We start from the raw sequence: 13,209 nt of genomic DNA, 5'->3' as shown, positions 1-13,209 counted from the left end.
CATCCTTCATCTTCTTATGAAATATGTCATCTGATCTGTTCTCTCTCTCTCTCTCTGAGTGAATACCATATGTACAGATTATGTTAGCAGGGACCATGAATCCCTTATGTTAGTGTGAGGAAACTGACTCAAACAAACAAGCTAGCCTTATCTAAATATTCTGTGATGCAACACAGTAAGATGTGAGGATGCCTGAGGACACATTACACCCCGAGAAAAAAAAAAAAAGTTAGCAGGCTTTATTTCCCACATATGAAATTCTGGCCTCACTGTTTGTCAGTAACTAGCACAGAGGGAAAGGCGTGTTGCAGAAAGGCACAATATTTCATGCTTCATTACCGAGCCACTAGACTAACAAGCACATTTGCACAGACAGCATACGCACACACACAATACAGACACAAGCACATTCATGCACACTGTGCAGGCACTTGTGTTGTTCTCTTTCTTATATGTGCACACAAAAGCACACATGGCAACATTTGTCTTCTGTTCATGGGGCAGCTGTGTACAGGCCTTTCCAGAGCAGTTGGTCCAGACGGACACAAGCTATTTAATAGCGCATATCAGGAAGTAAATGTAGTTATGGACTTAACACAGTACAACAGCAACATCAGAATCATTTTCATTTCTAGGTATTTAAAAGGTTTCAGAATAATTTGCATGGCATGGCTGAGAAGCACAATGTGATACTAACAAACTGTTGGAAGACAGGGACCTTGAAAGTAGTGACAGTGGTGACAATAGTGACGACAGGCAGTAGTACAGCTTTGTTCAACCTCTCCAATTCTCTTTGTAGTTTCTAATAATTATCTTGGAATAAAAAAAGCAGTGTACAGAGTTACTTTCTCTTTTACAAAAAGAATCAATGGATCACATAATTGGCTGTATTCACTCACTGTCATCAAAATGAACCCATCTTACACCTGACTGGATGAAGGCTCCACTTTCAAAGCTGTCATTGGTTCCAATTTCCAGTCTTCAAAAGCACAATGTCTGTTTTGGAAAAGTTCTCTGAAGCTATTCATATCCCATATTTTTTTACTGTGTTTTGAATACAATTTGGGCACAACATATGCCATTTTGTTGCATAATCATGCTTTATTTTATATGTATATTAATGCCTGTTTGTCACTGAGTAACAGTAAGTCACTATATCTTTGAAAACATTGATGGAATAGTTGCAGTTAAAGTGACTGCACTTTCACAAACGGCCACAGGATTGATACATCTAACTGAAGTTTTATGTACATCAACAACTTTGCGTCCTGTCAGTATGTGCAAGACAATAAAATCCTATCTGTGTATTTAAAGTAAATTGAAAAGATCCTTCAACTCTGTGTTTTTCCCCATTCTTAGTTGAGGACTGTAAATTTTGGGCAATCAATATAGAAAGAAATGAAGGGCAGTCTCAGGCACTCATTCAGTCTTGACAGAATACGCCTATGCAGGCAAACATTCAGATTTTGTGAAAGTTCTCTTGCTTAAACATTTATGTGCACAACCAAGTGCTTTCCCCTCCACCCATGATAAGGCATCAGATTAAAAACTTGATGGAAATCTCAGTAGAAGTCAGCATATTCAAGGCTGAGCGTTAAAGCAATAAATTATCCATCCTCTCTCTTTGTCACCCACCCACCTCCTGTCTCTGGTGCTTAAATATTAGTCAAGGTGAAGTGTTTTCACTTCTCTGTTGTTTCATATCGACTCAACGGAGAATTGTGTCTCTGCTAAGCGGGTTTTCCATCGTGTGCTTGTTTGCCCATTAGCATTCAGAGCTGGTGAAAATGACTTGACCTTCTCTTGGAAGCGAGGAGCCGTGAACGTGAAGTTTTAATTGAGTTCTTGTGTCTTCCTCTCACTCTCTCTTCTTTCTTTCTCATCAGTACAATAAATGATTGACCTCATCTCATAGAGTGGTGAAAAAGCTGTGATCTCTTTATTATGCCAATATGATGGATGAACTTATTCGTTCATAGTACCACATTGTCTCCTCGCTCATACTTCTATTGTCTATCTCATCTGTTTTTTTGACATTTCACCTATAAAGGAAGATGTTTAAATTCATGTCACTAAACTTAAGTAATTGCTTTGTTAATTCTTTTGATTTCTTGCCATCCGTTTGGTCATTCGTCTGTCCCCACATCCCCTTATCTGTAAGGCAGCATAATGGAAGTTCATTGCAAAATTGTCCACAAATAAAGGATTAGTGTATATCAACCAGCCAATAAATGTAGAGATATAAAAACAAACATAAAAGCCGTGGCTGTATATTCACACAGTTGTGTTGGTTGTGATAGAGCTGTATGACGACAATGACAAATGCAAACTTAGGTTAGTGTGCTTTTGTCTTGTCTCACTCCCTGGGCTCTTTTCCAAGACTTATTGTGATAACAAGACAATATTGTGTAATGGAACATTGTTAGAGAACCACAAATGTCTCCTTCCATCATCTCTATTCAACTGAATTGACAAGAATTGATTTGCTGAGAAAATCTATTCAGTGACCATGACAGTGAGGTTTTAAGACTTTTAGAGTGTGCTTGTATACATTTGTCTCTTGGGTATTTACTCATAATGTAGAAAGACAAAAAACATACTAGACTATGCTTGTTATAGCTCTAATTTCTATTTCCCTAAAGGCTGTCAACACAAAGAGCAGCATGATACACTATACTCACTTTGAAACACTTCTTATTTTTATATTTCAGTGAATGGTATTTTTGAGCAGGAGACTGCGGGAATTCATGATGCTTCTTTGGAAAATTAACTTCAGAGAAGGAAAGCTGGGTGTGAAGTCGCCTGTGTTTTCTGTATAAACCTGACTATTATTTTGTCTTCATATCTCTATCTCTGGCACAGCTGCTTTCAAAGTTGTTAGTCAATTCAAAATGTATTCATCTGTTTCTTGATTTTTTTTTTGGTCACATCTCATTAGTAGCAGCACTGTTCTTATCAGCACTGATGGTATGAATTCTATCCAGAATGTACCATGCTATGCTGCATCGTATCTGTCTCCAATTGTGTTGATATGAAGTGCATACTATTGAATTTACATAAAGCTTACAATATCATAATTTATACTCGTAGAGTCCCTCATTACTTCAGTGTACTCATTATGTTCAGGTCAAGGGGGTAATGTTGAGTGACCTTAAATCATGTAATTTCTCAAGTTAAATAAACATTCAACACTGTCTCTTCTTTCTGAGCATTAATATAAGGCATCAGTTTGCTTTATGTCTACTTGTAGGCAGAATCAAAAAAGCACTGTAGGCTCATTCTATAATTTATTATGCAAGTGCATACATTTATCTTGGAAAGTGTCAACTACTTATGGATGAAGCTCCAACAGGGTTGCAAAAGGGGAAGTATGATGGGCTCATACACCAGGCATCAACAAGCACACCTTTTTATAAATGCTACAAAGTTCATTTTCATATTCATGTTATTGACAGAAGCAAGTGATAATTTCATGCATGAGTCAGTGTCTGGTACTGAGCATATCTCTGTCACAGACAGCTCCATGTTGAAACCCAAACAAATCTAACCCAACACCACCCACCTGTACCTCGAGTTCAATTAAATTCTATTCATTATCTCAGAGCATCATATTGGCAAAGCTGCTAATAATAAATGGAACAATATTGTTAAATTATCAAAGCAGCGTTGGTGTGACTATTGGCTGTGAAGTTCAGCTACCAACTGTCTGAATAAAGCTGCTTTTTTTTCTTATTCTTCTTTTCTTTTCTTTTCTTTTCTTTTTTCTTTTTTTTTTTATTTGGACTCAAGTCAAGTGCTTTAAATTGAAGCGAGCCTTCGGGGCATAGATTGAGATGTATCCAGAATTTTAATGCTCCCTTTTCAATTGTTTAGTTTAGGGAGAGCTGCCAGGTTCCCTGGTATCTGTCTCTCACTCACTCACTCTCTCTTTCTCTCTCTCCCTGCTTCTGTCTCTCTATACCTCTCGTTACCAGCTTTCTTTTTTCTTTCATCTGTCTTTCTGTCTTATCTTCCCTCCCCACCAACTCTCTTTCTTTCTCCATTTACCTTTCTCTTTCTATTTGGCAAACACAGGCATATACATACATACACACACACACTCTGACCAGCGCTCTGTGTGTCTTGCAGGAATGTAAGCTCTGCAGGTGAGGAGGCGAGACGAAGGATGAGGGAGTGTGACGGTCTGACAGATGCTCTGCTCTACGTCATCCAGACCTCTCTGGGCAGCAGTGAGATCGACAGCAAGGTATGAGTGTTACTGTTATTTTAGTATGAATGCATTCATACTCTTATTTGTCTTTCCATCTCTATCCATTTTGTTTTGTATAAACTACACTAAGCAAGATTATCATACAATAAATGTGTATTTTCAAACTAAATCAGGACAGAAAATTGACCTGATCCCACTTATGTCAGCAAAAACAAGCTGCCAAAGTATTCACACAGGAGGTCACAAATCCAAAAAAAATCGGTGAACCTCTTTCTACTTCCAGCCGCAACAAAGAAGAAGCCTTTTAGTTATCAAGAAACATCAACATGTTTTATTTGGGGTGAATTAAAGCTCTCAAATTCAAAGTCTCGTAGCATTTGTTGTTGCCGTTTAGCTCCGCCAGTAGTCAGGTTGAGTGGGTTTATTGTCTGCATTTTTCTGAGCGAGGACATGTTCATGTTGGCTTTGAGTGTTTATGTGTGTTCATGACACAGTATGTGTGGGCCAGTCAATATAACATGAACAGTGTTGTGGATGGCTGATTTTTCAAGGTCTCCCTGTCTCCCAGCCTCTCTAAATGGCCATCCTTAATCACTGTTAAACCGCACGCCCCTCTCCACCATCTGACTGCAGTCACCAGAGGAGTTCTGCTGTCGCCTCAGAAACAAAGACTGATTGGCAGGTGAACCAGCAAGTGGTCACTGTTGCAGTAGTGATGTACATTAGCTACGTGCTCATTTTGGTCTCTGTATGCTTTTTTTCATTTTCTTCTTAGTTCTCCTGCCGTGCCCAGACTACCTCCTCTTCCTACTGTCTGCTAATGTAGCTGTTTACTGGCAGACGGATTAGAACTCAAAGAGTCAAAAACATCTCTGATATTTTATAGATCTACTTTACCACTTTGTGTAGATTATTTCAAGAAAGATTTATTTGACATCAGTCTTCTAAAAAATAAGAAAGCAAAAATGATTAAGAAACACAAGCTGTGAGTGAGGCAGATACACAATGTACTAGTATAATCAACACCATTGCTGATCTCACAAAAATGTATGTTTTGATCTTCTTTCATGTTCACAAACTATGGGTTTTTTTCCTATCTTTATTCAATAGCGTGGTCTTTCAATTTGACAGCATGATTTATTGATTTCACGTTCAGATTTTGCTTTCCCTCAAACCCTGCCCTCGCACTCAAATAGCACCTGCTTGCATGCAGATTTGCTCTGCTTCTGCTCAAACTGTGTGCTTGCACTCAGATATATTGTTGCTTTCACAGATTTCCTGCTCCAGCTTCAGCCCTTCTCCTCACAATCAGGCTGCTTCGTGAAACGTCTGCTCTCAGATTTCTGCTCTGCTCTCGGATTGTTTTGTGTAACAACCCTGTTGAAATCCCCCAACCAATAGAATGCCAGGTGTAGTGTTGACCAGTGAAATCATTCCTTCCTCCTTGTGGATGCGTTCGCTTTACCTCTTAGAGCAGGGGTGGGGAACCTCTGTCCTATTAAGGGCCATTTCAATTTTGATAACATCCTTCAGGGGGCCATACAAAATAATTGAATTAAAATCACTTAATCTCAATAATTGTATTAATATTATAATATTAATAATAATAATTTAACAGTTAAATTGACATGCTTTTTATTGGTCAAACTTCACTAACCTCTAATGCGATGGCTGGAACTGCTTCCCTTTGGCAAGGAGTCTGATGTCAGATGGTAGTGATGATGATGCTACTCAGAGCTGGTTTTCCAGGTTTGGATCAGTCAGTCTTAAGGGGAACTGAGTCTTTGCTAGAGTCAGTTTTGAAAAGAATTACTCATAGCAGTATATTTTCCCAAACAGAGATGCAAACTTCAATGCAGTACAGTCCAAATTCTCCTTCTGAATGAGGTTTCAGCTTCTTAGCTATTAGCTTACTCACCACAAAACTTGCCTGCATAACATTGTCTCTTTCAGTAATGCGGTCTTGTAAAAGCTGCTTGTTGGGCACCCAAACTCCACCGAAGAGAGTTAACTTTATCCAAACACATTTGTCCTTGCAACTCATCCAGTTTAGCATGTTTCGAGCTGTAATGATGCTCAAGATTGGCCTTTAATATCACTGCAAGTGCATCCCCACAAACTAGGCACACTGGCCCACTTTTCTTTTCCTGACAGTTGCTATGATGCATGTTAGCGATGACACATACGTGCTTGTTTAATCTGACCTTGACCTGGAAGGGACCACCCAGAAGGATATGTTAGTCTACTATTTAATGTTATTTTCTTTTATCTCAGAAAAAAGTAATTGCTGTCTAGAGAATTTTTTTGTATTTTTGAGTTGCTTTTTTTTAATTTATGAATTGCTTCGTGGGCCCGACCAAATGATTTTGCAGGCCATATACAGCCTGGAGGCCAGTCGTCCCCCACCCCTGTCTTAGAGCGTCCCGTACATGCAGTTACTCATTAACTGGGTTCATGCACTCCCACCCTCCAGGGCTTTATTAAATGCACTTCCCTTGCTTTCCATATTTTCTTTTACTATAATAGCTACATTTAATAGTAGCCGTATAGCACATCGGCTTCCTGTTGTGTCCTGTGTGCTGAAGGAGGAAAAAAAGGTCACCTTACTTCTAAGAGCACCCATACAGGACACTCTTAGAAGTAAAGCAAACACGCCCACAAGGAAGCAGGGATAATTTCATTGGTCGACACCACACGTTTGTTTGGTTTGCCTTCTATTGGTTGAGGGTTGCTGCACAAACAATCCGAGAGCAGAGCAGAGCAGAAATCTGAGAGCAGACATTTCACAAGTGCACAGAAGCACCCTGCGTGTGAGGAGAAGGGCTGAAGCTGGAGCAGGAAATCTGTGCAAGCAACAATATATCTGAGAGCAAGCACACAGTTTGAGCAGAAGCAGAGCAAATATAAGCGCAAGCAGGTGCTATTTGAATGCGAAGGCAGGGTTTGAGGGAAAGCATTACAAAATCTGAACGTGAAATCAATACATCATGCTGTCAAATTGAAAGACCACGCTCTCGAATAAAGATAGGAAAAAAGCCCCATAACATACCCTGACGGAAATGCGCAAGATCAGAAGAATATTCACTATATGTAATGTAAAAATGATGTGTTGTAGTATATTTTAAGTGGCATTTCTGTTTTTTGATAAAGACCCTGAATTCCTACCAGCTGTAGGGCTGCTGTTCTGTAATTGAACCTGATCCCTGACCTTCCTGTGGAGACAAGAAGTACCACGTAATCATTTTAAAAACCAAAATCAAGTGACTTTTTATTCCCTGAACCACGCAGCCGGAAAAAACAGGGTACTGAACAAACGTGAAATAACAGATCGAAATACCAAATGTCACAGTAAATTGTAAATAATATGTAACTTCACCTACATCGTTCTGTAATAGAATGTGAATAGAATTTCAGACATGACTGCAGCTCGCTGGAGTGAGACATTGTTTTGTTTGTTGCATCTCTTGAGGCTGTTCAATTACACTCCTTGGTTGTTTTTGTGTAAACCAACGGTCAGACAGAGAGAAGATTGATGATTTGTCTTTGTTAATTTCCACTCTGTTGACTCGATGACTCCCCGTTCTCAGTGATACTAAACACGTACACCAATGTGAAAGTACACATTTAAGCATAGACATGCACTGTAGAAGAAGTGTTCTTTCTCTCATGCAGACGCGTGCACACTAACACGTTCCTCGGCTGGCGGGTGCGCTTCTAAACTTGGTGTTTAATGGGGTGTGATACAATATATTGGGCTTGTCATTTTTCCTCATTTACCTGAGTTCCTTCTAATCTCATTTCAAAGTCAGAGCTAACAAAATACAGAAGCATATTACCTATGAGATTATCTTCCCTCTGGCCTCTCTCTCTCCGTCTCTCTATGTCTCCCGCTCTCTCCGTTTGTCTGGCTGGTGGGTGGGGGTGGAAGGCCAATAGTGTAAAAGTGTGAGAGTAGGCAGTTTTTATTAGCATGCTTTGACTTTGAGTTTGCGGTGTGTTTTCAAGCGAGATGTTTCATTAAATGGCATCAAACACAAATCTCCCACCTCAACTTTCTCACTTTATTCATTTATATCTCTCTTCTTTTTTTCATCTACTCTTCCTCCTCCAAACCCCCTCCTCTCTTCCTCCCACATGACTTCATCTCTTAACCCTCATATCTCACGACTCTCTTTCTTCGCAGACTGTAGAGAACTGTGTTTGCATCCTGAGGAACCTGTCGTATCGTCTGGCTGCTGAGACATCCCACGGCCAGCAGGGGGGTTTGGAGGAGCTCGATGGCCTGCTTTGTGACGCCAACGGTCGTGACGGAGAGAGTTCCGGCTGCTGGGGCAAGAAGAAGAAGAAAAAGAAGGGTGCCGAACAGGTAAGGACAGAGATGATAGGAGATGATGAGGGCAAGGAAATAATGGAGATGTAGATGGATGGCATGGACACACTGGATGTATGTCTGTGATCTTTATTTGATGGTTTGACAATGATGGCAGGAAAACGCTGTCTAACACTTCAGTCCAAAATCTCTCATAGGTGTTCAGTTGGGTTGAGATTTGATGACAGTGAAGGCCATAGCATATGATTCACATCACTTTCATGTCAAACCATTGAGAGACCGTCAGTGCCCTGTAAGGAAAGATTTGCATTATGTTTTTCCACTCATTTATTCAGGGTTTTACTTAAACCAATCTGTATATATAGACATGGGTGCAAAAATAGAAGAAGACAGCTTTCATGATGAAGCAGGAACACAGTGTGAGGAGTTGAGGCAGACTTGCGTTCAACAGGGACATGTGGTAAATAATGGAGAACGGGATGAAACTCATAGATCACAGAGCTGAGTTGAAAAGCATTGGCTTCTTTTATAATGTATTGGCTCATAAGCCACTTTTTGCAGTTTTTATTACTCTTTATATAATTGAAACTTTTTAACCCTAAATCTTTGGTCAAAAGCCTCATCATTCTCAGTTTTTTCTAGTTTCTTCTTCCTCCTCCTCCTCCTTCTGCTGTCTACTCTACTCTATGCTTTTTTTAGGCTATCAGGGTATAGGTACTGTAGGCAGACTCCTCTGTGGACTAGTTGTCATGTTTGCAGAAAATCAAAAGCACACCTGACTGGCCTACATAACTCTTACACTAGTGAACGTGTACATGAGAGTTCTGCACGGGACATTTGCATGCATCTGTAAAACCCAATGCAACTGAACCCAGCCAGTACTGCCAAATTTGAGACCTGAACTGAACCTGCAACCTGAAGCTACATTTTTGTTTTATGTCACTCAGTGTTGACCATTGGCTCACCAGGCTAATGCAATGCGTGGGCCACACTCTTTGGGCCTTGCGTATTTACTCGCAACAATGAAGTGCATGGATGCAAATGACTGACACAGTCAGAGAGAGCAAGAGAGAAGTTCCTAACAAATAACATTGGAAAATAACCAAAATTAAATCAGAAGATTTATGCAACAAAACAACCCAAATCTGACCCATAACCTAATGCATTATCAGGACCAAGCAAGTTCAGGTCAGGCAGCAGAACTCTACTGTATTTATGTGTGTGCATATACTCTATGTGTGTTCATATTAGTCTGGTACACATTGAGAGATAGTCGATAAGACAGGCACAAAAACGAGGGAGACAGACAGGCAGCAAGATGCTAAGAGAGGGAAACGATGTTGGAGGAAATCAGGCAAAAGGGAGAGAGAGACAGAGAGAGTGCAAGAGAGAGAGACACAGGCAGTTAGACTGTAATGTAGTCTCCTTAATCATTTATTAGAGGTTCAGACAGCAAGGCCAAGGAGCAGCATGGGAGCCTGAACTGGACCTAAACACTCCTAATGGACTACTGGAACACACACGCACACTAGTTTTTATGCTACCAGGGATATTTGATGGTATTCTGCTTTGTTTGAAGATATTCTGCAGTCTCTTGAAAATTCTTGAAGCAAGTAACACAACACGGGGGGAAATTTTTATGGGATTGAAGTATTTTTAAAGTGCCTTTTAAAGCTGAAATCTGTAACATTTTATATTGTTACTCTACAACTACAGCAAATATGGAAGGACATGTAAGGTTCTCACTTGATTAATTGACCAGATTGATTGATTGATTGATTGACCAGATAACTTGAATGTGAATGTATTAGTTACTTTCCAGTTAGTTACTAATCCACTACATTTCAGAGGGAAATATTGTACTTTTTACATTTATTTCACTGAATACATTTATTTCACAGCTATAGTTACCAGCTACTTTTCAGATCAATAATTTATGCATAAAAACATGTGATCATCCTTGTAAAATAATTATAAAATAGTATTGTTATAGATAAGACAAGCCAACAGTATAAATCGTTAAGATTAGCTTCATGTTGACAACTTTAAAATGCTGCTTACATGTACATGTCAATGAATCAGTATTAATGTTACAATTATATATTCATGATAAATTTAACACTCTAAATGGGACCTGTTTGCATGATGAGTACTTTTACTTTGATACTTTAAGTACATTTTGCTGCCAATACTTATGCACTTTTACTTAAGTAAGATTTTGAATGCAGCACTTTTGGATTTTGTTGTTGTTATAGTTGTGATATCGGTACAGTACTTTTACTTAAGTTAAAGATTTCAGTACTTCTTGCACCACTGGTTACTTTACTGCCATTGGCAAACAGGACAGCTGCACCAACCAGATCAATTTCTCCATAGCAGTACAGCAGAGTTTGGAGAGCATCTTCAACCCCAGTACTGTAAATGTTGCAGCTTTAATATTTTAGGAACTACAACCATACATATAGTGTATAAAAATGCATTGCTTAAAAAGACAGTATGGAATTCACCTTTGAAAAAATATTTTGAAGGCCACATATGAACATATGTTTCTGGTACTGAAGCAAATACATGCAAATATGTTTGATATACTTCATCTTTAGAGAATTAAAAACACGCAAATAACATACATTATTATTTGTGTAGGATGTATCTAGGCAAAAGAAAATATTATAAAAGAGTTGATGTCTCTTGCCGTAGTGTCTCTACACACTTCAAACTATAAGAAGCCTTTGATTTTGTGATCAGAGAATCTATGTATAGATAAAAACACACACACACACATTCTGCAGCACCTCTCTCAAGACGCACACTAGCCTAGTTTACCTTGAGACGGGGAGGAGGGGAGGCAGTAGAGCGAAACCGAGAAGGTCGATAGGGAGAGGAAAAACTGAAAACTTGAGAGAGAAGGATGGAAATAGAATAAGAAAATAGGGAGAGAGGGGTAAATAGGGAGAGATGGAGGAAAGCAAGGAAGAAACAGATAAATCAAGAGAGAAAGAATCAACAGGAGAGAGAAAGAGGGGCAAGATATAAATGACAAACAGTATAGAAAAGACAAGAAGTAAATAGAAATAAAAGAGTAGAGAGGGAAAAAGCTATAGTTGCGGGTTCATGCACTTTTACTGCATGAAAGAAGTGTGGGCATGTCACTCAACAAAGAGGTTTCAACATCAAGGGACTCTATTGTAGTGGAGGAGGGGAAGGAGGTACCGGGGAAGAGAAGTGCGGAGCTTTAGTTTTATTGCTCAAAGCAAGAAGGGGAGTGAAATGTTCTTTCATAGTCTCTGTTCAAATTCATCTCTTTTTTTTTTTGCAGTCTTTTGCCCTTTCCCACCACTCCCCTCCATCATCATTCTCACCTACTAAACAGGGTAACAGGGAGTGATTTACTCAGAGGTACTGTGAGATGTAGTTTGCTTTCATGCGTGATGCATTCTGACAACGCACGCACTTACACACATGAGAATAAACATTGTACTCATCCACAGATTGCTATCTTTCATGAGTGATGCCATTATTGTGGTACCTTAGAGGTTAAAAGTTTGACTTATGATCAGTAAAGTCCCATTGAAATCAGATTAAATCCCAAAAGCGGATGGGAAGCTGAATGAAAAGTGTTCTCTTCTCCTTCAAAATCTATTTCTGACATGGAAAAAGGTACAAAATTGTATGAATGCAAGACAATAATATTGTTCGAAGAGTTTTACAGCATTCATTCAATTATCCTTTCATGAGTGAAAGTTAACATTAAAAAGTTAACATTCTTGCTTTCTTTCTTACAGTGGGATGGCGTGGGTCCTTTTCCAGACACAGCAGAGCCCCCAAAAGGGGTTCAGATGCTGTGGCACCCCACTATCGTCAAGCCCTACCTCACCCTGCTGTCTGAATGCTCAAATCCCGACACCCTGGAGGGAGCAGCCGGGGCTCTGCAGAACCTGGCTGCAGGCAGCTGGAAGGTAACAGCTAAGTTTAAAATGTTTCCCAAACTCTGTGCCTTCTTATTTCTATATTCAAAATCATCCCCGTCACACATAAATGTCATAATAAATATACTTTTTAAAGCAAAGTTACAAAGTGCTATGAGCATTCAGGCACTGCTGTTTAGACCATAGAGTGTAAGACTGAAATGCTGGTGATGTAGAATTTGAGCTGACGCTGTTCTTGCAGTCGCTGAACTTCACTATGAATAGTAAACAATGAAAACTGTAAATGTATGCATGTTTCTCCCTATTTCATTGTCCATTATTGTAAAAGGAATGGATTCATCATAAACCTGTCCTTACCCAGCCGTGCAGTGAACGCAGAGACACACAGTGAACACCAATCTCTGTGCAGATAAACCGCAGATAAAACTGTTTACTCGTATTGTAAGTAGGACAAACCACTTAAGTGAGCGCTGTATATGAATGTGTAAGTGTGAGAATATGCTACCTATGTGATGACAGAGTCTTATGTAGAAACTCACACAGCCTGAAGCCAAGAACTGCTCTGCACCCAGACGACTAGATGTACAAATACTTGTGAAGTCTTCTGCCTCCATACCCTTAGTAGACAGTCCATTCACACGACACAGTGCTGGTTTGGCTTCTGTGTATTGAAAAATAATGTAGTAAGAAAAGTCTGGGAAAATGTAAATCATAATCTGAATGACCTTGCTGAGTAACACATG

General features: G+C 39.5%; 1 protein-coding gene across 6 annotated transcripts in view; it reads left to right on the top strand.

Annotated features, from left to right (window-relative positions):
* Nucleotides 1–13,209, top strand: part of ctnnd2a (catenin (cadherin-associated protein), delta 2a) — a 279,187-nt gene that overhangs the window by 226,080 nt on the left and 39,898 nt on the right. For all 6 annotated transcript variants that reach the window (XM_042399032.1, XM_042399031.1, XM_042399029.1 and 3 more), the window contains 3 exons: nt 4,129–4,246; nt 8,394–8,576; nt 12,323–12,496. In XM_042399032.1, the coding sequence (XP_042254966.1) occupies nt 4,129–4,246; nt 8,394–8,576; nt 12,323–12,496 (475 nt within the window). The remainder of the gene's footprint in view (nt 1–4,128; nt 4,247–8,393; nt 8,577–12,322; nt 12,497–13,209) is intronic.

The sequence above is a fragment of the Thunnus maccoyii genome, chromosome 21, assembly GCF_910596095.1.
Source record: "Thunnus maccoyii chromosome 21, fThuMac1.1, whole genome shotgun sequence".
Classification (NCBI taxonomy): Eukaryota; Metazoa; Chordata; class Actinopteri; order Scombriformes; family Scombridae; genus Thunnus; species Thunnus maccoyii.
Note: the sequence above shows the minus strand (reverse complement) of the source record. Positions and strands in the feature narration are given on the sequence as shown.